This window comes from Dromaius novaehollandiae, chromosome 13, assembly GCF_036370855.1.
Source record: "Dromaius novaehollandiae isolate bDroNov1 chromosome 13, bDroNov1.hap1, whole genome shotgun sequence".
In the NCBI taxonomy this organism is placed as follows: Eukaryota; Metazoa; Chordata; class Aves; order Casuariiformes; family Dromaiidae; genus Dromaius; species Dromaius novaehollandiae.
In genome coordinates, this window is record NC_088110.1 from 22,491,118 (window position 1) to 22,516,376 (window position 25,259).

The 25,259-nt window shown below is 70.3% G+C and overlaps 1 protein-coding gene across 5 annotated transcripts in view; it reads right to left on the minus strand.

The window, feature by feature from the left end:
* GSE1 (Gse1 coiled-coil protein) overlaps positions 1 to 25,259 on the minus strand; it is a 90,051-nt gene that overhangs the window by 55,104 nt on the left and 9,688 nt on the right. For all 5 annotated transcript variants that reach the window (XM_064519773.1, XM_064519772.1, XM_064519770.1 and 2 more), the window contains one exon: positions 1,253 to 1,424. In XM_064519773.1, the coding sequence (XP_064375843.1) occupies positions 1,253 to 1,424 (172 nt within the window). The remainder of the gene's footprint in view (positions 1 to 1,252; positions 1,425 to 25,259) is intronic.

Consider the following 25,259-nt stretch of genomic DNA (forward strand, 5'->3'; position numbering starts at 1 on the left):
TTTTAATTTTCCCAGTGAATGCATGTGTCGCTTTGTCAGCACCTCTACACGGGCGCCCATATATACCGTATACATACTGTATCTGTGCATGCGGGGGCCCAAAGCCAGCCGGTGCTCGTGCAACGCCCCGGCGGAGCTGGTGATGCCAAGCGCTTCCCACCCCGAGACCCTCCTTTCCAACCGCTCACAACTTCGTCAAGCCTGAACCATTCGGGCCGCAATTTTCCACGCCGGGGCACCTCCGCAGCCCGGCTTTCCAAAAACAGCGCTCGGGCTGGGAGGACTCGGCCGTTTCCGAAGATGAGATTTGGGGGGAGTATATTAAAAATAAAAAAACACGAGGAATCCGCAGCGTTTCCCCGAGCAGCCGCCGGGACCGCGGCACTCTGCGCCGGCAGAGCACCCCACCGCGGAGGACGCGTCCTCCCTGCAAAACCCGCCTGCGTTTGGCCGAGTTATCGTCCTCTGGAAACTGCGTTGCCTAAGCGCAGCAAAGCCCGGGCGAAGCGCGGTGCCTAAATGCACCGCAGCCGCGCGCCCAGGGGTGCAAAACCCTCGCGCCGGGGCTCTGGGGTTTGCCGGTCCGGCGGGCGGAGGCGGCCGGCACGCGGGGGCCGGGGACGGCAGCGCCCGGCGCAGCACGCCGATGAGATGTGGCAGGCGTGTAACAAGCCATTAGTCACTGTCACCTTTGCCCGGCAGCCGCTGGCAGGGTAATAAATCCAGCGATGACTCCGGCAGGCCCGTTCCAGGCTGCGGCTCCCAGCTCGCCTCCGCGCCTCTCCCGCCGGCGCTGCCGGCAGCTTGCAAACCAAACCCGCCGCCCCCGGGACCCCCAGGACCCACGGGACCCCCGGTCCGGCGGCCGCGGGCGGACGGGGCCGATGCAGCGCCAAACCCCGCGGGGCTGCTGCGAGGCTGGCTTGGGCGACGCCATCCCGGGAAGCGCCTTTTCCTCCGGGAAAAAGGGTGGAAATGCAAAACCCCGCGGCGCGGCGCCATCAAAGCGCGGCGAGCCCGCCGGGACGGCTCGTGAACCGGCCCGTCCGGGGAGGCGGCCGGCGGGAAGCGCCCGTGATGCCTCTCCCGAAAAATGCTGCCGCTCCTGACGGACGGGACGAGGCGGCCACGTCGCGGGAGCCGCTGCCCGGCCCAGCCCCGGGGGCCCCCTCGGCGGGTCCCGGACGCAGGGATGGGGTTGCACGGCGCCGGGAAGAGCCCCCCGCCCCCAGACAGCTCCCGCAGCACCTACTTGTAGCTCCGGTGTCGGCGCCCTCCGCATCCGAAGCCGTCCGCTGGCCGCGGTCGGGGTCCGGGGCGGCGCCGGTGCCCGCGCCGGGGCTCTGCCTGGCGCTGGCCGCCCGAGGCCGGGGCTCGCCGGCGGCAGGCTTGGCGGCAGGGGTCTCGAGGGACGCGGGCGAGGCCTGGAAGAGAAGCGGGACAGGGCCTCAGCGCCTTTGCCAGCGGAGGGGCCGCGCCGACACAGGATGCTTTTGTTTTGCTGCCGGCAGATGCACGTGGCCGGCGCGGGGAGCCGCGCGCCCGCTCGGCAGCCGGCCCGCGCCGCGGGGCCGCAGCTGGATCCGGGCGACCGCTTCCAGCGCCGCCAGACTTTCTCGGCCGGGTGGGGGGAGAGGCAGGGCGCGGGGGGGCCGCGAATCAAAGCGGCGGCCCCTCGCTCGCGAGCGGCAGCTGGCTGCTACCGATTACTCAACCGGCCAGTGTTTGCTCGAGATCAACAACTCCCCCTCGCCTTTCCTGCTCGGCGGCGGCGGGAGGCTCCGGCGAGGGCGACGCGCACGCCGCAGGGACCGCGGGCAGCTTTGTCGCCCCCGGAGAGCCAGAGCTGCTGCTTTTCTTTATTTTATTTTGCTCCGATCGGAGGGAACCGTCGCCGCTCGGCCGCGCTCTGCCGATGCCCTTCGGCAAACGCGGCCGCTCCCGGGCCCAGCGCCGCTCGCCCCGTCGCCCTCCCGGTCAGCGCGCCCGGGAACGCTGCCATCAATCCTGCTTATCTTTAATAGACCGGCGGTAACTAAAGCGACGCTGGCAGGGGGGCTCCGTTCCCGCGGCAGTGGCCCCCGGCCGGGCCGGACCAGACCCCCACCCCCCGGTCCAGGTGCATTAGGTGCTGTGCAGCAAGGATGTTTCACCGGTCCAGTTTTCCTAGGGACGAGTCCTGTGAAGGTGGAGGGTCTAAGCGAGATGGGCGGCACGTGAATTTTGCCGGGAAGCCCTCCGAAGTGATGAGCCACGTGCGAGCCAACGTATAAATTCACCGTTCGTTTCCTGGAAAGGTTTAATTTATGGAATCCATATGGCAAACCCCGCGGGTCCTCGAGGGGCGGCGCTGAGCACCTGCGCCTGGCGGCGGGCCACCGGCAGCCCCCGGCGAGCCGGGCCACCGACGGCAGCAGCGCGGCCCCCGGCACGCGGAGCATCCCTGCCGGCTCGCACGTGGCACCGCGGAGCCCGTGCCCCCCCGAGGCCCCGGGGAGCCGGCAGGCCGGGGGGCGAGGGCCCTTCTCCTTGCTTTAACTTTACCCCGCGCTATCTGTCAGCAAATCATTCCCGGTTACACAGATAAGGAATAATTGATGCAAAGCAGCCATCTGTTTGCGAGCGCGGAGTATCTGCTCAATTAGGAGGGATCTGTCCACCCAGATAAAGCATCTCGGCGGCCCTCGGAGGGGGCTTCCCTCCTGACCGTGCCCTCAAAGACTCACTCCCAATTAGCAGCGAGCAGAGAGATCTGGGCACTAACTTGTTAACCGGCACCCCGAGGCGCCTCGGCGGAGACGCGGGGGTCCGGGGAGGCCGCGAGGTCCTGGGCGATGCGGAGGGACGGGACCTGCAGGCACCGCGGTGCCCTGAGCTGAGGCCGGCAGGCTCGTTGCACGGGTGGCGCTCTGCAGAAGCGCACGGAGAGCACGCACGCAGGAAGGACTCGCAGGAAGGCCCTCCGTAAGAGCAGAGGCCGGGCAAAACAAGCTCACGCGGAGCAGCGGCAGCGGATGAGCCTGTGACGTCCCCTCCGCTCCTCCAGCGACCTGCTGCCAGGCGCCCGAGCCGCGCTGCCCGCGGTGCCCCCGCGCCAAGCCGTGCTGCAGGCTCCTCGCTGCTACGGCGCAGCCAAATCGCACCCCAAAGCGACTGCAGAGCCAGGGGCCCCGTCCGCCCCAGCAGATAAAATCATCCCCCGTCACGGCCGCAAACTGCCAGGGCGATGCACGGCCCCGAGATGACACGCAGCCCCCGGTGCTGCCCCGGGCAGGGCAGGCGCACAGCGAGGGGACATCGACGTGCCACTGCTACGTGACATTATGACCGTGCAAAGATTTGAGCTGTCAGGCAGGGGGACGGCTGCACGCCCCGAGCGATCGCTGCCCTATTAATATCTGCCAGTCCTGCCCGGGGGAGATAGGGAAACGTGTCAAGGCAAGTCTGCAGGTGACAAAACCGAGGGAAAAGGGCTCAGATGGGAGCCAGCACGGATTGCACCAGCGCACGCAACGCCGCACCCCCAGCAAGAGCATCTCCTCCCACGCGGGTCCCGGTGGGGCTTGGTGCAGTCCCCACGAGGGCAGGGAGCGGCGCCTGCATCCGTCCGTCCGTCCGTCCGTCCGTCCGTCCTTCCCCGCGCGCCGGCCAAGGGCACATTCCTTCCACGCCCGGCACCAGGGACAAACCCCTGCGGCGGCACCCGCCACCCAGGCCACGCGGCTCGGAGACGGCGGCGACCCCGGGGGAACTCCTCCGCGGGGGAATCCCGCTCCTCCTTCCCAGCAGGAAGCAGCTCTGCAGAGGGATGTGAGATGCAGGAACCGTGCCGCAGCCCCGCGGCCACGCCGAGCGGAGGGGGGCTGAGCGGACCCCCGGTGCGCATGGCCCCGGAGGGAGCCCACGGCCTTTGGGGGTGCCAGGAGCTCCCCGCTCGGGCCGGGCCGCGCTCCGGCGGGGGATCCAGCACGCAACAGGTCCGCGTGACACCGCGGCGCGTTTCCTGCACCTTCGGGACGCCAGAAAAGGCAGCTTCCTCCTTCCAGTTCCCCATCTGCTTCGCCTGCTGCGAGGGCCCCGCTGGGGCAGGGACATGCGGCAGGGCCGCGCACGGCGCTGCACCGGGCACCAGGGCACCCATGCCCCATGCACCGTGCTGCACCGGGCACCCGCGCCCGGCAGCAACGCCACGCACAGCCCCTGCAAGCCGCTTTACCGCTAGCTCGCGCCCGGCGTCGGCGAGGCGGTGGCCGCGCTGGCAGGGGCCCAGCGGCACGCTCGGTGCTGCCGGCTGGTTAGACGCATAAGCAGGCACGGCGTGAGCAGGCCAGGCGGCACGTGGAAAGCATGCCGGGGCCCTTCTGCCCGGCCCGAAAGCACTGGACCTTGCACCGCCGCTCGGAAACCTCGTCCGCTCCTGCGCCGCTGGCCTCTGCCCATCTCCCGCGCTTCCCCGTGCCCCCCCGGCCCATTCCCAGCCCCGCCGAGCTTGCAGGGAGCTGTGTGCATGGTCCCCGCGGGCCGGGGGGGATCTTCCCCGGCTGCAGCCCGGCAGCATCCCTCACTTGCCTAGGAAGGGATCCGCTGCGGATGTGCCGGGAGATCAGGAGCAGGTTCGAAAGCCCTTTGGTGGCCCTGGCGCGGGAATGGTCCTCCCTCGCGCCGCGGCGGCACTGCCAGAGCCCTCTAGCGGGAGCGGGCGGCCGGGCTCCGCCGCCCCCCCAGCACCCCCGGACCCGCCACGGCTCTGCCCCCCAGCCTGCCGCGGCAGGGGGGGGCAGCGATGGAGGCGGGGGCGCAGGTGCACCCGCGCACGCACCGGCCGCCGACGCCCGCTCGGCGCAAACCCCGCGGCGCCCCGGGGGGAAGCCGCAGCGCGGGGCTGCACAAGCGGCCGCATCCCGCACGGTGCGGAGGATGCTCAGCCCGGCTCTCTGGGATGCCGGCTCCAGGCCCTGCTTTCAAGGCGGGGGCAAATCCAGAGGTTTCTCCCCAAAAAGCGGGGCAGCCTGCAGATGCTGTGCCGCCGCCGGCGGGTGCTGCTGAGCATCCCCGGCACCGCGCCGAGCCCCGGCCCCGCTGAGCGCCCCGGCCGGGAGGCTGCCCCGGCCTCCGAGGCAGGTTATCGCCGGAGACCGCGGCCCCGTCGCCGGCAGCCCGAGCCGGCTCCGCTGCTCGCCGCCGCAGTTCAAGTTTCGCAGCCGTGTTTGCTCTCCGAAAGTTGGAACCTGCAATTACAGCTGTGATAACCCGTAATTAAAACGGGGAAGGGAAGGGGGGGGGGGGGAAAAAAGGGAGAGAAACAAAAGGCTCCAGCGAGAGAGGACGGCGTTAACCCTTCCCACGCCGGCAGCGTGCTCGGCCGGGACGGGGCCTCGCTGCGGCAGGGAGAGACGGGCGCAGCAGCACCCGTGGCATCGCCCGCCCCGCTGCCGTCCCCCCCGCGGGGACCCCGGTGCCGCGCCAGCCCCGGCGCGCCGCTGTCAGCCTCCCATCCTCCCGCGGTGACATGATCCCGCGCAGCATCGCCACGGCAATTTTGACAGCTAGCTAACGAGCTGCAGGCAGCAATTTGGGTTATATATAGCCCCACCGGTGACTGCATCTAATTGCTCCGGCGCGCGGCGGCTCTGCCGCGGGGGGGTCCGGTGCAAGGGGCGGCATGCGCCCGGCGGCTGGGAGCGCGGCCGCGGCCTCGGAGCGGCACGGGAAGCAGTGCTCTTCTCGCCCGGCTTTGTGCCGGCCCTAAGCGGCTTTGGCTAAAGCCCGGCCCGTTGCAGCCGGGGGCCCTAAGGCGCTTTCGGCCGGCTCATTAAGGGGTTTTGCGCGGGGGGGGGGGGGATGCTCGCGGCCCCCCCGCCGGCAGCTGCGAGGCGCGGGGGGCGGCGGGGGCCGGCGCTGTCTGGGGGCCAGCGCGGCACAATGGGGGCCGGCCGGCGGGGCCGGGTCAGGGGTGAGCGCAGCAATAAGTGGTTTATGCCTTTTGTGAAGAGGCTGAACTGACAGCTCGGGGGATTAACAAAGACGTCCTCTGTTCCCGGGCAGGTCATGTGGAAAGCGCGGAGACGACCCCTGTCACTTCTTTTTTTTGCGAGAACAGACATTTGTTCGCGAGCGAGTGGGGAGGTGACGGAGGGGGAGGCCGGCGCAGGGGGCGGCGGGGGGGCATGCAGCCCGGCTCGCTCCGGCAGCCGCGGCCCTGCTGAGCGCCGCGAGCCGGCAGGGCCACGGGGGCGGCTGGAAAACCCCGGCGGTGGGAGCTGCCTCAGCCCCCCCCCCACCCCCGCCACCCCACCGTCACGGGAAGGGATCCACAGGGAAGGGAGAGCCTCTGCCCGCTCTCTGGAGCCCCCATCGCTGCCAAGGATACCCCCCCCCCAGCATCCCCCAGCCCCCCGTGAGGACGCCCAGCTCTTGCAGACATCCGCCAGACCCCGCCAAATCCGCAGCAATCTCCCCAGAGCTGTGCTGTCCTCAGCACACCAGCGCAGTGCCGGCACAGTCATCATTAGGTTTCAGAGTCAACAGCCCAAACAGCACATTCTGCCCTGCTGAGACAAACCCCAACCATGCAGCGATCCTCCTCGCCGTGGCTCTCCCCGCAGCTCCCGCCTTGCTCTCCTGCAGCCCCAGTTCCCCGCAGCGCTGCAGGCTGCTGCCTCCAGCCAGGGCCGCAGAGCCACGGGCCGGGGGGGAAGGGAGGCAGCGCACTACCCGGCGTAAGGGCTGCAGCCCAAATCCCACGTCCACCAACCCCTAAGCAAGGCAGGGAGTGGTGGGACCCCCAGACGCACCCCCGCTCCTCATCCTCACCTCGGGGACACGGCGGGACGCCCGCGCAGCCTGCAAACCGGCGCGGCACCCGATGCACCCAGGCTCCGCAGCGGGCGGGCAGCATCTGCGAGCGCCGTCCGCCTCCGGGGCTCCCGGCTGCGCTAAATATCTGCCGCAAGCTGCAGCGGTCCCGGGGGTTTTCACGCTGGAAAATCCCCCTCAGCCCGCAATGGGGCTCGTGTTCGCGGGGCGTTCCCCACGGCACGGCCGGCCCCAGCCGCACGCAGGTAAACCGAGGCACGGCGGGGCAGCTCGGGACGCAGCCGCACGCGCAGCAAGGCCTCGCAGCCCCCGCGGGAGCTGCAAAACGCCGCGGAGCCGGAGCCAACGGTGCTGCTGCACGGCACCTGCGGGGCCGCACACCTGCAGGCTGCACGGTCGGACCGCCGAATTGCAGCGTTAAAGACCCCCCCCCAACGCCCCAGCCCCCCCCTGCACGCAGCAGCGGCAGCTTAGCGCGCCCGGTCTCAGCTCCCGCCTGCCATCTAAAGACGGGCTTCCGGCACGGTGCAGCGCCGGTAATCCGCAGATTAAACACACACCATCTGCAAGGCGAAACGGTAATGCAGGGTAAGACCCGCAGCACACGCTCTCCCGCACCGCCCAGCGCGGGCCAGGGTCCGGCCAGTGCCGAGGGGCGGCGGAGGAGGAGCCCCCCCGCGCCGCTGCAGCCACCGCTGCACCTGGTTAATTGCTTTAAGCGATGACGAGTCTCTTTGTCAGGACAAGGGATTAGATACGGCCGCCTCAGAGCCGCCTCCCCCCGCCCCGGGGCATCCCGCACCATCCCTGTTTCGGGAGCACATCCCAGACCTGCAGAGCCGCAGGGCCCCCGCTCGCCCCACGGGGATGCCAGAGCCCCCCGGGGATGCTGGAGCCGGGCAGCCCCACAGCGGCCTCGGGGTCACCCGTCCCCTGCCTATTTATAGGGGACGGGAGGGAGGCGGCGGTGCGGGATGAGCGGGATGCGGGATGCGGGGCCGCCTGCCGACTCAGCACACCGATGAATTACGCCGGATTACAGGTCCCCGCTCGGGTCAGCGAGGAAACGAGCCAAGGCGGCTTTCCGCCTCCCGGCCCGCTCCCGCCGGAGAATTTACGGCCCGGGCTCCGCGACGGGCTGAGCAATTAGTGCCGGGAGGGAAAGGGCTGAATCAGCACCGGAGGGATGGAGCCGGAGGGGGGACCATGGCGGCTCCCAGGGATGGAGCGAGGCTTCGGGGGTGCCGGGCGGCCCAGCAGAGATGCGGTGCTGGCCCAGGGCGCGCGGTGCCGCCGGCCGGCCCGGGGCGTCCGTCAGGCTGCCATCGGGGCTGGGAATGCCGGTCCGGTTCCGCACCACCCCCCGCTCCCCCTCCCCGCCGCCCGCCTCCGTCTGCTGCCGGGTTTTACGAGGGCCATTTCCAAGAGGTCGCTGGAAATAGATTTTTATCACCTCGTGATAAATATCGTTTACGGTGACATTGCTGCTCGGAGCAGCCGCGCGGAGCCGGCAGCAGAGGCGGGCGGGCAGGCGGCACCCACTCCCGCCACCCCCGTGCCCATCCCCGTGCCCTCGGGTCCAGGCAGCGCCAAGCCCCGAGACCGCCGGTCCTTCCGGGCAGCACGAACGCAGGCAGTGCACCATTACCCCCGCGCGCCATTAGGCACTTAAAAAGCCATGGGGATAGGACGCGCCATTAGCCGGCAAGCGAGCCGGGAGCGGAGGGATGCTCGGGAAGCAGGGAGCCGGGGGGCAGGACGGGCGTCCCCGGCGCAGCAGGGGCTCTGCAATGGGAAGCCAGGGGCTTTCAGAGCCGCCGCGTTGCAAAGCCACCGCGTTGCAAAGCCAGCGCGTTGCAAAGCCGACGCTGGGCACCTCCCAAGCGGGACTTTCCGCCGGGAAAGGCTCCCCGGGCGGGACGGGGCTCCCTGCTCATCCTGCAGCAGTCCGTCCTGCCAGGCCAGCCCGGGTGCTGCGTTAGGCACGGGGAAAATGCAGAGCTGGGCTGAGACCTGCAAACTCGTGACAGCGGCGCTGCCGGTGCCCGGGCCCTCCCCGCGGGTAAGGCGGCTCGGGCCGGCCCGGGGAGCTCTGCCAAGCCGTGCCCACAAGCAGCCGCCTCTGGAAAAGGGCACGGCTCCGGGCGCGGGGCCAAGGCCAGCCCGCTGCCTGCAGCCGTCCCCGGAGCCCGCGCCGAGCCCGGCCACACACAGCGCCGGGAGCCGGCCGCCCCCGCGCCGAACAAGGGCCCCTTTCAGCGCCCCGCCGCCGAGGGGACGGCCGCGGGCTCCGGCCTCGGTGCCCCGCCGCGCCGCCCGGGCACGGAGCCGCCGCGCTCGCCCCCGCCGAGGGCGAGAGCCATCCCTGCCCCGCCGATCCCAGGGGGTCTCCGTGCAAAATCCCCGCGGAAGGGGCGCAGCGGCCGGGGCAGCGCCGGCGCAGGAAGCCAGCTTGCGACACGAGGCAAAGAGCAACCCTCGCCCGCGGCGGCACCCGGCCGCGCCAGCAATCCCGCTGCCTCCGCCCAGCCCCGGCGCTGCCTCCCGCGGACAAGCCGCCTCCTGCCCGGTGCCTCGGTTTCCCCATCGCCCCGGCGGCCGAAGGAGGGCAGGTGCTCGGGGCGCAGGGACGGGGTCTGCGGCCAGAGGGGTCTCGTGTGCCCCCGCAAGAGCCCAGCGCTGCACGCTGCAAATCCGCGTGCCCCGGCACCTCCCTCCACGCGGGGCAGGAAGGCAGCGACGGCTTCGCACGGAGACGGACCCAGCCAGGATGCACGAGCGGGACAGCACGCCATGCCCCCCGGGTCCCCAAGCTTCACCGGCCCCCGCCAAAGCCCTCCGAAGATGTCCGAGCCCGTCCCCATGGATGCAGCAGGGTTTGCACCCCCCGGCTGACAGCGTGCCCCGGGATGCCCCAATCCCCCCCCCCGGACGGCAGCAGGATGCGTGCGGCCTCCGGCGAGCATGAAAGAGGGTTTGTTCCTTGGCCGCTCCACCTGGCCGGCAGCCTCCGCAGAGCCGGGCCAGCCAAGCCGAGCGCCGGCCCCGCCGCCGCCGCGTGCCTCCCCGCACGGAGCAGGCAGCGAGGAGCCAGCGCGGCGGGAGCCTCCTGCCAGGGCCACCTCCCCGGCGGTCACCGTGACCTCATGTATCACCGCGGGCAGAGCGCGCGCGCTGCAGACGGCCCAGCGCTTGGCCCGGCTCTCGGCTCCCGGGGCCAGCACCGGCCCTCGGCTCGGCACGCTCTGCCCGGCCCCGCTGGCCTGCGGCGCGGCGGGGATGGCGGCAGGACGCCCTCAGCTGCCGGCCCCACGGCTGCCCGAGGCACGCGGACGGATTCCTGCAGCGCCTCCGGCTCTCCTCTGCCCCGGGCTGGGTTTGGGAGGCAGAGCCGGAGCCGCCGGGCATGCGGCCTCGCAGGGATGCAGACATGTGCCCGGGGGCAGCTGGCAGCCTTGCAGGGATGCAGGGATGCTCCCGGGGGCAGCCGGGGGCCTCGCAGGGATGTGGGGATGCTCCTGGGGGCAGCCAGGGGCCTCGCAGGGATGCAGGGATGCTCCCAGGGGCCTCACAGGGAGGCGGGGATGCTCCCAGGGGCAGCCGGGGGCCTCACAGGGATGCAGGGATGCTCCCAGGGGCCTCGCAGGGATGCGGGGATGGTCCCGGGGGCCTCGCAGGGACGGGGGGATGGTCCCAGGGCAGCCGGGAGCCTCGCAGGGATGCAGGGATGCTCCCAGGGGCCTCGCAGGGACGCGGGGATGGTCCCGGGGGCCTCGCAGGGATGCGGGGATGCTCCCGGGGCAGCCGGGGGCCTCGCAGGGATGCAGGGATGCTCCCAGGGGCCTCGCAGGGATGTAGGGATGCTGCCAGGGGCAGCCGGGGGCCTCGCAGGGATGCAGGGGTGCTCCCAGGGGCCTCTCAGGGATGCAGGGATGCTCCCGGGGGCAGGCAGCCCGCTCCGAGCATCCCTCGAGGACGGGTGGTTCCAGCCTGTTCCCCTGCTGAGCACCGGGCACACGCGGCTGAGCGCCCAGGGCTCCACCGGGGTAGGATTACCCCCAAAAGATGGCAAAAATTAGGGGAGTCAGCAACAACTCCCACGTGGAGCAGAAGCCCTTGCCCCCCCCTCCTGGCCCGGCCAGGCACCGTTTCCCCCCGCCAGAAAGCCAGAGCCCAAATCCCCAGAGCATCTGCTCTCCCGGCACGTCCCGGCCTCGGGGCAGCCTGCCCGGGGCCGCGTCCTGCCCTTGGAGCAGCCGGCGTGCCCGGAGCCCTGCCAAGCCCGGCTGCGCCGCCCCGGCTTCCAGGAACCGGCAGGGCCGCTTCGCCCAGGTTCCTCCTCGCCTCGGCCCCGCGCCCCCCAGGCCAGCCGCGGCGGGGGGGCCGCAGCGGGACCGTCCCGCTCCTCCGCCTGCTCGGAGGGCGAAGCGGCGCGGGGCTGGGCCGAGCGCCAGCCTGGCAGCGCCGCGCAAAGTTTGCAGCAAGTTGCAGAGCGCCCCGGGGGCACCGCGGCGGGGGGGGCGATGCGAGGGCCCCCCCCTTGCCGTACCCCCGCCGGAGGCACAGCGTGCAGCACGGGGGGGGCTGCCCCCCCATGACAGCACAGCAGCAGGTCCTGGCGGGGGGGCACCCCCCATCCTCCCCCCGCCCCCCCCAGGCCCTGATGCAATCCCAAGCCCCCCCGCAGGGCCGGGGGGGGGGGGGCAGCCCCGCGGCCAGCATTGCACCTACCTGTGCGCGGCAGAGCCCCGGGCCGCTGGCGGGGTGCGGGGACGAGCGTGGACCCCGCGGCAGCCCCGCTGGCGGCAGCCGAGCGGGAGGAGGAGGAGGAGGAGGAGGAGGAGGAGGAGGAGGAGGAAGAGGAGGAGGCGGCGCGGCCGCACACACACATGCACCGAGCTGCCACAAATCTGGAGCCGCCAGCAAGAGCTGGGAGATGGGGGAAAGGCGGGGGGGGGGGGGGGGGGGGGGGCCGGGGAAATTAATAACCGACAAAAAGGCACTTACCCCCTCCCCTGCGCCGCGGCCCGGGGGGCGCGCGCGGCGCCCGGGGGGGATCAAAGGCGGGGGGGTCTCGGCAGCGCACGCCGCCTGCCACAACAAAGAGCCAGACACAACAAAAGCAGCATATGGCCGCAGCGGCGCGGGGCTGTAAATTAAACATAAAGGCAAGATTAGATAATTAATGAGCGCTCCCGGGGCGGCCGCGGCGCGCGCAGAGGGGGCCGGGCAGCCCCGCGCCCCCAGCCGGGGGGGCCGGGGCAGGTGGCCGGGGGGGCCGGGGCAAGTGGGGAGGGGGGGGCCGGGGAGCCACCTGTTGCAGAGGGGGGGCCCAGCCCCGGCCCCGCCAGCTGCCGCGGGGCCACGCGCCGCCCCGGCCCGCCAGCGCCTAAGAGGATTAGTGGGGGCGGCCCGGGGGCAGGCGGTCCACGAGGCTCGGCCCCCCCCCCCCCCCCGCAATGCTGCACCAGGGGAAACTGAGGCAGGGTTCGGCTGCGTGAAAAGCCCAAATCGCTTTTCGTGTGCAATGTGCTGTTCCTCCTCCCCTGCCCCCAAAAACGCGCCAGCGCGCTGCAGCAGCCCCCCAGCACCCGCCGGGGAGGGGGGGACACCCTGCCTGCACCCCTGCCCGAAGTGGGGCTGCACCCCCGGCATGCACCCAGGCTGCGGAAAGCCAGGAGGGAGACGACTGCCGCAACGGCTTTGCAGGCACGGGGACCACCCCGGATGGCTTGGGGGGGGGGGGGGGCACCAAGAGGGGACACCCCGGCGGGGGGGGACTCCCGAGCAGAGCTGGAAGGGGTGCCCGCATCGCAGGCCGGCTCGACCCCAGCCGGGGGAAGGAGTTAATCCCATTATTGGCAGGCGCGCAGATGGCGGCCGCGCCGAGGCCCCGCTTAGCAGATTTAGCAGATAGCACGGGGCGGGGGGGGGGGGGGATCCTCCCCCCAAAACACACGCACGCAGCGACGAAGCCCCTCGCAGGGGCAGTGTGTGCAGCAGGGGACGGGGACGTCGCTCCGGGTGCACGCACGGCCCGGCACGCCGCGGGAGCAGCCCGTGCAAGCGCCCGCGGTGCCCCGCCGGCTGCCAGCGCAGCGCCCGGGTCCTGTTTACCGAGCCGGGGCTGTTTAAGCAGCTGCTCCCAGCACTTCGGAGGTGGCAGCAGCAGCCGCCGCCGCAACCCCGGGATTAGGGAGCGTCGGAAAAGGCTGGAAGGAGGCCGGAGGCGGAGATGCACACCATGAACCGTGCAGCAGCTGGGCAGGACGGCGGTGCCGGAGCCGCCGTGGGTCATGCCCAGCCTGGTGAGGGGGGGCGGCTGGCAGCACCCCTGCAGCACAGACCCCTGCCCGAGGAGCTGCCCCCCGGCACACTGCCTACGCCACGGCCGGATGGAGAAGAGCCGATGGTTTCCCATCTCTGCAACACGAGCATAAACCCGGGGGGGATGTACCGGAGCGCCTCCAGCCCCCCATCGCTGCCACGAGCTCAGCAGGGCTCAGCCCTTCTCCCCGCAGCCTCTGGGGGCACCTCCCACCCCCGCAGCGCGGGTGACGCCGCTGCAGAGGCCGGTCGCGTCCGCGTCCGCGCCGGTCCCGGCCCGAGCGGGCGGCACGAGGCAGGCGCATCCAAAGCAAACCGCCCCCGGCCGATTTTAAGCTGTTGCAACACACTGCGCCTTTGACGCTGCGGCCGAGGGCAGGAGCCGCGACGCCACCGCCGCCGCCGGGCCCGGCGATGCAAGCTCCCCCGCCGGCACCGGCACACGCGGCTGCCCAGGCCCGCGGCATCCCCGGCGGCACCGGGAGGGGGGACGCGGCGGGCACATGCGCGACGTCCCCTTGCAGAGGCGCCGCGTTGCCATGCCGGAGGTTGCCACGGCAATGGGCAAGCGGGAATCCGGGTGGAAAAAGGAGGCTGCGGTCCGCAGGGGGGGAAGTGCCGTGTCCCCCCATCCCCATCCCTGTCCCCCCAGGGCCCTGCAGAGCCGGGGCGCGCAGGACGGGCTGCCCCGCGATGCCACGCGCCGGCCGACGGCCCCCGCGGAGGGCGGCCCCCGCCTGCCGGGAAGCCCGGCGCCGGCCCTGGCTGCTACGTTTACGAGCTGTTTTACTCCTCCGTGTCGCGGCTGCCAGGCTCGGGGCTGCGGCGGAGGCGCGCGGCCGGCCCACGGGACCGCAGCCCCCCCGTGCCGCCGGCCTTGCTGGCAGCGAAGCTGGGACAAACTGGGCAACAGGGATGCAGCCACCCGAATCCAAGCAGGGGCTCCAGCATCCCCAGGGCTCTGCCGAAAACCCCGCGACGCCCTCGCAGCGGATGCCCGGGCCACAGGGACCCCCCGAGGCGCGGGAAAGCGCATCAAACCGCTGCTGCCACACGCTGCCGGCACGAACCCCGTGCCTCAGTTTCCCCAGGCGCACCGTCAGCGCCCTGGCCGCCCCAGAGCAGCGCTCTGCATCCGCGCTGCGTGTCCCGTCCGCACCACGGCCGGCCCAGGCCCTGCATCCCCACGCTGAGCCCGCGGGCTGGGGCACCGCGGCCCCCGTGCTCCCCGGCACGTCCAGGGAAGCCACACGGAGCTCGAGGGCACCGGAGCAAAACGCGCTTGGCAGAGGGCTTGGGGAGGGACAGCGGGTTGTAAACTCCTGGCAGCCTGGCCAGCCCCGGTGGTGCGTGACCTCTGCAGGAGGGGACAGTCCCCGAGCCCTGGGGACAAGGTGCACCGCGGGGCCAGAGGCACGGGGGGGGAGTGGGAGAGCCCCGGGGGGGGCTCCCCGTCCACACCGGGGCACGACAGCACCCAGGGCACGGCACCAGAAGGGTCGGGGTGCTGCTCCAAACACCGGCAGGGCAGCGCAGAGCCCAGCCGCTCCGTGCCTCAGTTTCCCCTTCCACTGACGACCTCCTGGCCGAGCGTGGGAACGCTGAGAGCAGAGCATTATCGCCAGCCCCATGGCTCGCCCGACGCCAGGGCCACCCCAACCGGCCCGGCTGGCACCGGGGAGAGGGCGCTGGGTGCCCCTGCACCCCGTCCCAGCACGGAGCCGGTCCTCGCGCCGGCAGCCGCCAGCTCACGCCGGCTAATCCGCCCATATGGAACATGTCGCTTTAATCTCAGCCCATATGGAGCCGGCACAAAGCCCTCGCAAATCCACCCCGGGGAGCGGCCGGCGAGCGAGGCAGAGCGCCGGCTCCCCTCTTCCCCTCCCGCGCCCCGAACCGCCGCATCCTCCCCGCCGGGCCCCATCCTGCTCCCTGCAAACCGGCCGGGACCGCCGAGCATCCGAGGCCGCCCCCGCACCCCCCTCCTCCCTGCCTGCCGCCCAGCAATTTCCATACATTAGAGATGTGACGATCCGATCCGTCAGATGGGAGCAGACAGGTTGAGGCTGGGAGCCGCCTTCCCCGCGCCAGCCCAGACAGCGCTCCCGGGGGACTAATACCGGCATGTAAATATTAGATACTTTTGTCTCCTCCGAGACCAATTACACAAATCGTGGCAGCTCCCGCAGGACTCTCCGCTCCTACTTACTGTATCATCATTAACAGCTTATTAGAGAACAGCTGCTCAAAGAGGGGGGAAAGGGGAAGAAAGGAGACAGCAAGGAGGTGCGCAGGCAGGACAGGGTGGTGACGGCCACCACCGCGCCCCAGCACCCGCCGCAGCCCCCCGCCAAAAAGCGGACAAGGATGCAGCCGGAGCATCCTGGGTAGGAGCAAGGACCGCTGCAGAAACCCCCAGGAAAAGCTGGAGCAAAACCACTGGAGCAAAACCGCGGGAGCGGCCGGGCACCGACCCGGCCTGGGGGCTGCAAGGCCCCTTGCCAGGCTGCAGCGAGGTTATTCCTGAGCCCCCAGGGCTGCAAATGCTCTAAGCTAAGGCGGAGGCGGGTGCCCCTGGCCCCGGGGTGCCCGGCGGCCCCGCGAGGATGCCACGGCACGGTTCTGGTGCGCTCTAGCGTCGGCCCGCATTAATGCATCGCCTGCTGCGCTGCCCGCGCTCGCCCTCCGGCCCGGATGCTGCACAGGGAGAGCTCTGCAGGCTGCACGGCCCGTGCGGGGGCCGCAGCCGAAAGCGGAGGGCCACGACCCCCCCCCCCGCGACACGGCGCATCCCGCCACCGCGCTCCCTGGGGCCGCAGCCGGCGAGCGGGGAGGCAGCAGCTTCCTGGCTGATTGCTAATTATCCTCGTTACTCTGTGTCAGGCGCGTTATGAAGCGCCGGAGTGATTTGCTCTTTCCCTGTAATTAGGCGCGGCGCAATTACCAGCTAATTCAAGTTCAAGCTCCTCGTCCTCGCGACCTTCCAGGCCCCGACACCGCGGCTCCACTCGTCTCCCCGGGGGTCCATCCCCCCCCCGGGGGCTCGTGCACTCATCCCCCCCCCCCCCCCCGGTGCAACAGGCACCGAGGTGCCAGCAAAAGCCCAGGAGCCTTTTGCTCCCCGCAGCCGGATGCTGCAGGAACTCTGCGGCTGCGAATCTCACCGCTGCAGTGCAGGGGGGGCCAATGCAGCCCCCACTGCATCACCCATGGGGTCATTTTGGGCCCCGCAGGGACTGCTTTATTACTTAAGGTGCCTGCAGGCATCACCGTTGCATGCGGAGTCGCCCTCCAGCACCCAAGGGAGGGGAGATGCTGGGGGGCAATGGGGCAAAAAGCCCCCGCGCGAGTCTGCAAACAAAATTAAGCAGAAAAAAAAAAACACAGAGGGAAGCAAGAAGCGCAGGCGGCGTCTAGCGGCTTTCCAGCGCGTCGGCTGCATCGCCCGGGGATTTCCTCTCCCCGCTTGGCCGGCGGCGCCCGCGTCGGGAAGCGGCGCGGCTCCGCGCGGGTGGTGGGCGGGAGGGGACGGCGGTGGGGACGGGCGCAGGACGCGACGCCGCGCGCCCCCCTCCCAGGAGCTAATTAACCCTCCTGCTCAGGCGCAGCTAATTAGCTCCGGCGGCAAGGCAGGGCCTGCCCGTGCCCGCACCGGCACAGCTCTCCCGCGGTTACTGCCGGCGCGGGAACCAGCAGCCCCTTTTTTCCCGTGGGCTTTCCGAGCTCCTAGCAGAGGGGGAAAAAAAATAACAATAATAATAATAATAATAATAAAGGGGGAGAACCCTAAGGAGCCCGACCAAGAGGAGCAGCAGCCAAGGAAAGCAGAGGAGTCGGCCAAGCGCCTCGCTCGGCGGCGGGGAGGGCGCGAGCGGCCGCCCTGCAAATGCTTTGGATTTCCCAGGCGGGCGGGAGAGGCCGGCGGCTGCCGCGCTCCCGGCCGGACGCGCCAAGGAGCACGAAGGGCGGCTCGGTGAGGCGGCGGCAGCCCGGGGGCCCGCGAGCCCCCGTTCCCTTAGCACCGCCGGGAAGGCGGGGAGGCCCCCCCGCTCCGCGCGGCGCTAATTACAGCTGGGGAGAGGAAGCGGCGAGACGCGGCGCCGCACAAACCCATACCATCCCCGCAGGTGCTGCGCAGCCCCGGTGGGATGCGGCCCCCCCAGCTCAGACCCCCGCGGCAACCCGGCGCGCACCGGGGGATTCCTCGCCGTGGGGCACTGCGGATGCTGGTGCCGATGCCTCACGCACGTCGAGGGGGAAGCCGGGCACGTGCGTGGGAAAGACACTGAAAAAGCAACAAAAATCGCTAAATACGCAGAACCCCCCCCGGCTCCCGCAGCCCCTGCAAGGCAGAGCGCCGGGGAGGGGGGAAGAGCGGAGGAGGAGCACCACTCGGCGGGATGCGCCGAGCCCCCCGCCGGCATTCCTGCAAGGTAACGCAAGGTTAGGAGCGGGCAGGAAGACAATATCGGGACTCTCTGGCCTCCTCGCAGCCAGATGTGTGTTAATAAGGCAGCTGCCCCCTAAGCTAATAAGGTCACTCACTGGCTCCAGCAAGACGAGAAAACAAGCAGGGTCTTGGCTGCGGTACAGCCTGACTTGGCACCCGCCGCACGCCGGCTTCCTGAATTCCTGCCGCTCCGAGCGCGGCTGCACAGCACATAGGCGAGGGGAGAGAGAAACCCCAAATCCCACCCGCTGCTGGCATTCCCAGCGCCCCCCCCACGGTGCTGGCGGCGGGGACGGGAGCCGGGCCGGACCTCGAGGGCGCGGTGGCTGTGTGTCCCCCCGCAAACCGTGCATCCCAGCCCCACGGTGCCCCCGGGGGGGGGACCGGCTGCCCCCCGCAGCGCTGTGCCCCGGCTCGCGGTGCTGCCCCGGCAGGGGCTCGCGGGGATCCCTGCATAGTTTCCCAGCAGTTGCACCTCGGCAAGCAGACCAGCCCCCCCGCCCCCCCCCCAATCATGGCGCCTACAACTCCCTTTGTTTTAATATCATAAAGCAAGCCAGATGCCGGCTTTAATCCCCTCAGCTGGGGAGGATTTGCAAACGCATTAGGAGGCAGAGCCGCGGCGAGCCAGCCCCTCCGCCGCCGCTCCCAGCCCCACAGCACGGCGCGCGCTGGCTCGGCTGCCGGCCCCATCTGCCGCGAGGGGATCCCGGCCCGTAATTGCCTGCTTACGTCCAGATTAGGAGCCGACAAGGTGCCTCGTGCTGCACGGCGCACGCGGGCAGCCCCTGCCATTTGCAGCCGGGGGCAGAGCGGCGGCACGGCCGAGCCGCAGGGAAGCGGGCTGCAGACCCCCCCCCATTGCCGGGGACCGTGGAGCGAGCGCCTCACCGGCACCCAAAGGGCCCCCCCCAGCCCGGCATCCCCAAAACACCACCCAATGCACCCCCGAGCCCGTCTCCCTTCCCTGCCGTCTCCCGCGGCAGGAGCGCCCCGACGCCAGCCTGCAGCACTGCCCGCTCTCCCACGGCCGACACGGGGCGGCCCGGGACAAGCTCTGCGCGTCCCCCTGCATCCCGGTGCGCCGCAGCGGGAATGGGAGGGCAGGAACAGGGTTTTGTCCCTGACCCCCGCCATCGCCAGCCCATGCAATGCAGGTCACCCGTCTTCATCTCAACCGCTGCGTTCGTTTCTGCTTGCAAAGTTGAGATAAAACAGGAATCGCCGCAGGACGGAAAGCAGCAGAGGAAAGCGGTGCAGCCCACGGGAACGGGGTGCTCTGGGGCCGCGCTGGCAGGCCGGGAGCCAGGCACGCGCCCTCCTTCCCCCCCGGAGCGGCTGCATTTATCCGTGCAGCTAACAGCACCCAGGCATGGCGAGCACCGCTTCCCCGTGCGTGCAAAGCCCTCGCGCAGCGGAGCAGGGAAGCAACGGCTGGGAAACAGGAGCAGGTGGCTGCAGAGCTCCGGCAGCTGCAGGGCGACGGCGGGAACGCGAGGCCGGAGAGACGGCCCGGCCCGGCCCGGCGCGCCCAGCGGGACAGAAGGGCTGCCACGCACAGCCGGACCCTTTCCAAAGCTCGGGGACCCGCCGCAAGCTCACACCAGCCCAAGCCCCCCCAGCCCGGGCTCGGCGGCAGGCCCGGCCGGAGCAACGAGCCGCAGCTCCTGCTCCGCGGCAGCACTAGGAGACGCTGCGCTCCCGGGCGACCCTCGGCCAAAAACCCTCCCGGCTCCGGCCGCGGGAGCCCGGGCGCTTCTCCATGCACCGCGCTTCCCCTCGCTGCTCCGTCCCGAGGGAGCCTGGCTCAAAGTCCCCGAGCTAAAGTCCCCGAGCAGGCACTCGGGAGCTCCTGCAGCTGCCCCAAGACCCCTGCTTGCACTGCAAAGCAGCTGAGGATGCTTTTTTTTTTTTTTTTTTTTTCAGATGAGGATCTCCTACGTACCACTTAGCAGCCAGGAGTTCAGAGAGAGCAGAGCTCAGTGTTTTAAAACGATGCCTCATTTGCCAAGAAATAATCCCAAGGAACAAAAAAAAAAAAAAAAAAAAAAAGACTCGGAAGATAATTAACTCCACGAGCAGCAGCCCTGACGCGCTCACATCCCAGCAGCAGCCACGGGGCTGCGCTCCGAGGGCTGATTTTGTCCCCTCCGCACCAGGATGGCACCAGCGCTCGGAGGCCTGGTGATTTTACTAGGGTTTTGCCCCCCCACCCTGAGCCACTGGCAGATTTAGGCTCTGCCCATCACCCCCAGTCCGGCCCGGCGGGGTCGCAGCGCCAGACGGGTTCGCGCCGTGGGGTTGCAATGGGGCAGCACCAAGAAGAGGGCAAAGGGCTGCTGTTGCCCCTCCATCCCCCAGCAGCACCACCCGGGGGGGGGCAAAAAAACCCCATCCAGCAGGGAAAAGCCACCTTTCGGGGCACCTCCCGCACGCGAGCCTCGAGGGGGGCCGCGGCTCCTGCGCCCCATCCCTGCCACCCCGACGGGAGGCGAGGCGAGCGGTGCCCCCCCGGCGCCTCCACGCACCCCTCCAGCCGGGGGGGCGGGAATGTGGAAGCAATTGCACTTGGCAAGGCAGCAGCAGTGAGTCAAAAACAGTTGTTTGGCTTGTCAGCCACCCAGGCCCTGCAGCGCTCTTGTTTTCCTTCCCCTGCCTTAACCCCTTCGGGCCCCGGTGGGAGCACGTGGCTCCCAGCCCAACCTCCGAAAAGCCCCCCGGGACCCCCCCCCCCCAGGCAAGGCCACGCTGGTGGCCAGCCCTTGCAAACCGGCCGGCTCGGGGGGGGTCCTGGCGTGAAAATGTGCAGTGAGCGGGGGGGTTTTCCCACCCTGGGGTGGGGGGAGCATGGGGCAGCCGGGTCCACGGCCCAGGACAACGGGAGCTCCCGAGAGCGGAGGGATGCCCGGCGCCCCTGGAGCATCCCCACGGCGGGGCGGCTCCCGCGGCCAGGCTGGTCTCATCCCGCTCCGGGGGCTGGTGGTCCTGCTGCCGGCCACGGAGAGACCCCGGGGAAGGGGGGGTGGGGAGGACACTCGCACCGTGCCCAAAAGCTGAGCCCAGCTCCCAACGCCCTCGCTGCACCCTCCCCATCCCGCATCCACGCAGCGACGCCCGGGGATGCACACGGGTGGCTTCCTCCAGGCCCCGGAGCAGAGGGACCTTCCTCGCCGCCTCGGCGTCTTCCCCCCAGCCCCAGGACCCCCCCTGCGCCCGAGCGGGGCGGCGGGTGCCAAACACCGCGGGGAGCAAAACAGGGCAGGCGAGGAGGAGCGAGAGGCTCCCGCGCCAGCGAGGAAGAGCCAAGGTGCGGGAGCCAGGGAGGAAGATGAGGATGAAGACGAGGATGTGATAAGAGGGGAGCCGGGGCGTGCGGGGAGGAGGAGGAGCAGGAGAGGTGGTTGATGACCAAAGTCATTGAGCATTTTTTGGCACGCCTTCCCCCCCTGCCCCCCCCCCCAGCATATCCTGGCCGTTGGCCCAGCGCGGAGCTGAACTTAAACAAACTCCTGTTGCAGCCATCTGCTTGATTTTAAAATAAATCAAACAATCTGTTGAGCCGTGGGTGATCAAATTTCCATCTGCGCGGACGCCTGCTCGCCTCCTCGGAGCCTCCGCTTGCCTCTACCAGCCAAACGCTCCTGGCAGCATGTGGCCTCCCTAATTCCTCCAGGAAAGGGAGAAACCGGACCTGCCCCCCACGCCCTGGCCCCCCCCCGGCCTCCCCCAGCACCAGGCAAAGTGCTATTTTTATAGCCGCCCACCACCCGGATCCGTATTTTGGGCTGAAACGGGAGGATAAGAGGGAAAGGGGGGGATCCCGGGAGGTCTGGCGCGGGGGGAAGCCCTCGCCCGGCTGCCGCCGCTCCCCGCCGCGAGGGTCCGCGGGAATTAAAAATAAAAGGGCAGGCAGTTGCCGCGGCGGCCCCCACGGCCCCCGCAGCGGAGGGGCCGCGCCGGCCCAAAATAGCAGCCGGGCAGCCAGCTCCGTGCCCGTGCCGCCCGCCCCCGGACCGCGCGCCCACCCAAAATCGCCGCGTCCGGAGAGAGCTGCCGGGGATGCTCGGCCCCCGCGGGGGGAAGCCCCCCAAATTGCTGGATGCGGGTAGCATCCCCCCCTCCCGGGCGCTGCAAGGGGGCCCCACGCGGCAGAGGGCTGCCCGGGCACGCGGCCGGCGGCCTCGGCGGGCTCTTATCGGCCGGCCGGGGGTCACCGCGCGGCAGCAGCCTCCGAGCAGAGGGCGCCGGGCGCGGAGCCAGCGCGACCCGAAACGGGACGGCCGGGGCGGAGGCTGGCGCGGGGCCGCGCGGCGGAGCGAGGGAGGGAGGAGGGGAAAGAAACGCTGCCCAAAGGAGGGGGGTGCAAGGGAGCCCCCGGCCACGGGTTTGCACGTGCATCGGCTCCTCCGAGCGGCACCAGCCTCCTCGGGGCAGCAGCACGGGCGCTGGGGAGACGATTCGGGTGGCCAAGGCAGCAAGGGGGGAAAGCAGTGGGGTCGACGGCTCACATCACTGCATCCCACCAGGCTTGGAGAAACGATGCTACCGAGGGGGCAAAAGCCATGCCCCGAGGTTTTGCCCTTCTCCTCGGGGTGCTAACCAAAACGGGGAGCCGTCCCCCTGCGTGCAAGCAGCAGCACCTCCGGGAAGGTCGGAGGGGATGCCCACAAGCTCTTGTGCAACGCCCGAGCGTGCAGGTTCAGGGCCCTGTGGCTGTGCAATCGCACTAGGGTGCCCGAGGAGGGGCCCCGCGTGGCGGGCAGGCTCCGGCAGGGCGATGGCGCGAACTGCATGGTCAGAGGAACCGTGCAAGCTCCCGGGAGCAGCTTTGCAGCGCCCCAGGCACGCCGCAGGCAAGCATCGCCACCCCGTGCGCTCCGCACCGAGCGATACAGGATCAGGCCTGCAGAGTGCCGTGGGGGGGACTGGCGGGGGAAGCACAGCCGGTGCAAATCCCATGCAGGGCCACGACAACACCGAAGCATCCTCATGGAGCCGCGACATCCCCCCCAGCACCGCGGCACTGAGCGCAGCTTTGCTACGGCCGCGGTGAGGAGAAGCCAGACCCGGCGCCGAGCCCCGGCGCGAGCGGAGAGGGAGCAGGTTACGCCGCGCAATGCGGCGGGGTGGGGACCCAAAGCCCTTTCTGGAGGAGGAAAGGGCTGACAGGACCTGGCTGAGAAGCAGGAGAAAGGCCAGATTTCCTAGCCGCCGCGCAGATGTTCTGGACGGCAAACAGCAGAAGACAGCAGCGAATCCATCTCCCGCTCCAGAGACGCCGCAGCCAGGGCATCTGGAGTGTATCCGAAGGCAGCGAGGCGGTGTCCCCCCGGCCCCGCACCCTCGGCACCCCTGAGGCCGAAGGCGCTGCGAAGAGGAGGCACCGGCGGCAGCCCCCCCGCAGCCGGGCCCCCCCGGCGTTGACCTTGGCAAGTGTGCCTCCCAGCAAAACTGAAGGGCCTTGTCTTCCTCGCGTTTTCATGGCGGGATAACTCAGGCTAGCTATTCCAGGGGGGGAGAAAAAGCAGCTGTTTTAACAGCGAAGACAGGCAGAGAGGGTGGGAGATGTACATATAATATATATTTTTTTCCTGGCCAGGCTAATAACTGAAATCACTAGCACTTGATCATCACATGATGAAAAGCCTCTCATCCACAACATGATGCAAGCAGATGGGATCTGATGGTGGCGATTTGCTGCCCGCCCCGCGCACGGCGCCGGAGACGCCGCATGCAGCCGTCCACCCGTCCGTCCGTCCATCCATCCGCCCCGCCGTGGCCCCTTCCCACCCCAAACTGCCAAACGAAAGGCCGGTGCCAAACCCGCCTCGGCTCCGGGGGGAGTGCAGGCTCCTGCGAGCAAGCCTGTTTGGGAGGGTGCTGCGGGAACGCAGCCCGCAGACAGCTGGGCACTCTGCCCTCCGACACCGCGTGCCCCCGCGGCCTTAGCCCTGTCACTTATCCCCTCCGCGCACCCCGGGGCTCTGCGCAGGCTTGTTTGCACAACCTTGCTGCTAATGATGTGTTAAGTTACCCCAGCGCCCTCCCTGCGCCGACAGCGGCTGGAAACCTGCCACCGCGCTGCTCCCCCGGCCGCGCCGGCCCCCGGGCGCGATGCCGAGCAACCCCACGCAGCAGCAGCACCGCCACCGCGCCCCGCTCAGCTCCTTGCACGGGAAACGCTCCCCGCGCCGAGGGCTGCGGCCGTGCCGGGGGGCCCAGCACCGCTCACCCCGGGGCGGGCCGAGCCGAGCTGAGCGCCGGCTCCACCGCAGCCCCGAGGCCTCCGCGCGCCCGGAAGAGGCAGCGCCGGCCCAGACGGCGATTTCCTGAGTTTGTGCACGGCGTTTGAACAGGCGGCAGAGGCGGCTGATCCAGCAGCGCCCCGCCACCCCCCGAGGCAGTGCCCCCGCCGGGAGGGAAGCGCGTGGGAAAGGCGCGGGCGGGCGCTCCCAAACCCCCCAGCTTTCACCCCGAAGCCCGCATGCAAGGCGCTCGGCAGGCTTTTGCACGCTGTTTGCCCCGAGTTGCACGGCGGAGGGGGAAGGTGGAGGTGCAGGGGGGCTGCCTGGCTCCAACGCCAAGAGCGGAGGGGAGATGCAGCCCCAGCTGCTGCGAGCTAAGAGCAAGGGGTCTCGGGGGCTCCCAGCATCGAGCTGGTCCCCAACCGAGCCAAGCAAGCCATGCACGGGGCCGCGCTGCAGCGAGCTGCCCGCTCGCAGCACGAGGTGCAGGATGGCAGCCGGACCCCCGGCACCCCATGGAGCAAAGCCGGGTTTTGCAGCTGAAGCCCAGGGCCGAGTCACCCTGCAGCCGCAGCTCTGCGAGGTCTCCGCAGCATCGCCCACGGGGAACGGCCAGGCAGCGAGGAGCAGGTACCCGCTCACCCGGCGCCACCGAGCCCGCGGGCACCCAGAGGGGACGCGGCAGCCCCAGCGCTGCAGATGCACGCGCTCCTCGCTGCGTTGGCTGCCCCCGCGGTGCAAACTCCCGCCGTCACAGCAGCTCCCTGCCCGCGAGCAGGGACCCCGGGGCTGCAGGGCCGGGCCGGCGCGGCGCGCTAAATGAAAGCCATTCATCACGCGGACACCGCCGCCGCGACACCCAAGCTGGGAGCCGGAGCCGGCCACCGCCGCCAAACCCGCCTTGACTCCCCTCCAGCTGGCACCGCTCCGGCCGCCCGGCGGCTCCCGGGCACGGCGGGGGCCACGGCTGCCCCCACGGACCCGCACCGGGGCACCCACCGCGGGGGAGCAGGGCTGCGCGGAGGCCGGGGCAGTTCAGACCCGCCGGCTGCACGGATAAACAGATGACTTCAGCCTCCCGAGATCCACTAAAGCCCGGCGGCACTTGCATTAACATGGGGGGGAGGGAAAAAAATGGGGGGAGAAATGGTGTTTTTGTGCCAGGCTGCACAACCGGCTGCCAGCATCCCCACCGTGCCCCAGCCCAGCTAGAGCATCTTCTCCCCGCATGGAAGCAGGAGCCTTCCCCTTCCTCCTGCTCCGCTACCGAAGATCCAGGGGGAGGGAAAGGGGGAAAAAAGCCATGCCGAGGCCACGCCAGCTGCACGAGGCTCTTTACGCAGCAACGCCGCAGCACGGTTGCACGCGGCGGGGCGGCGCGGGAGGAGGACGAGGAGGAGGAGGACGGGCCGAGCCGCCCC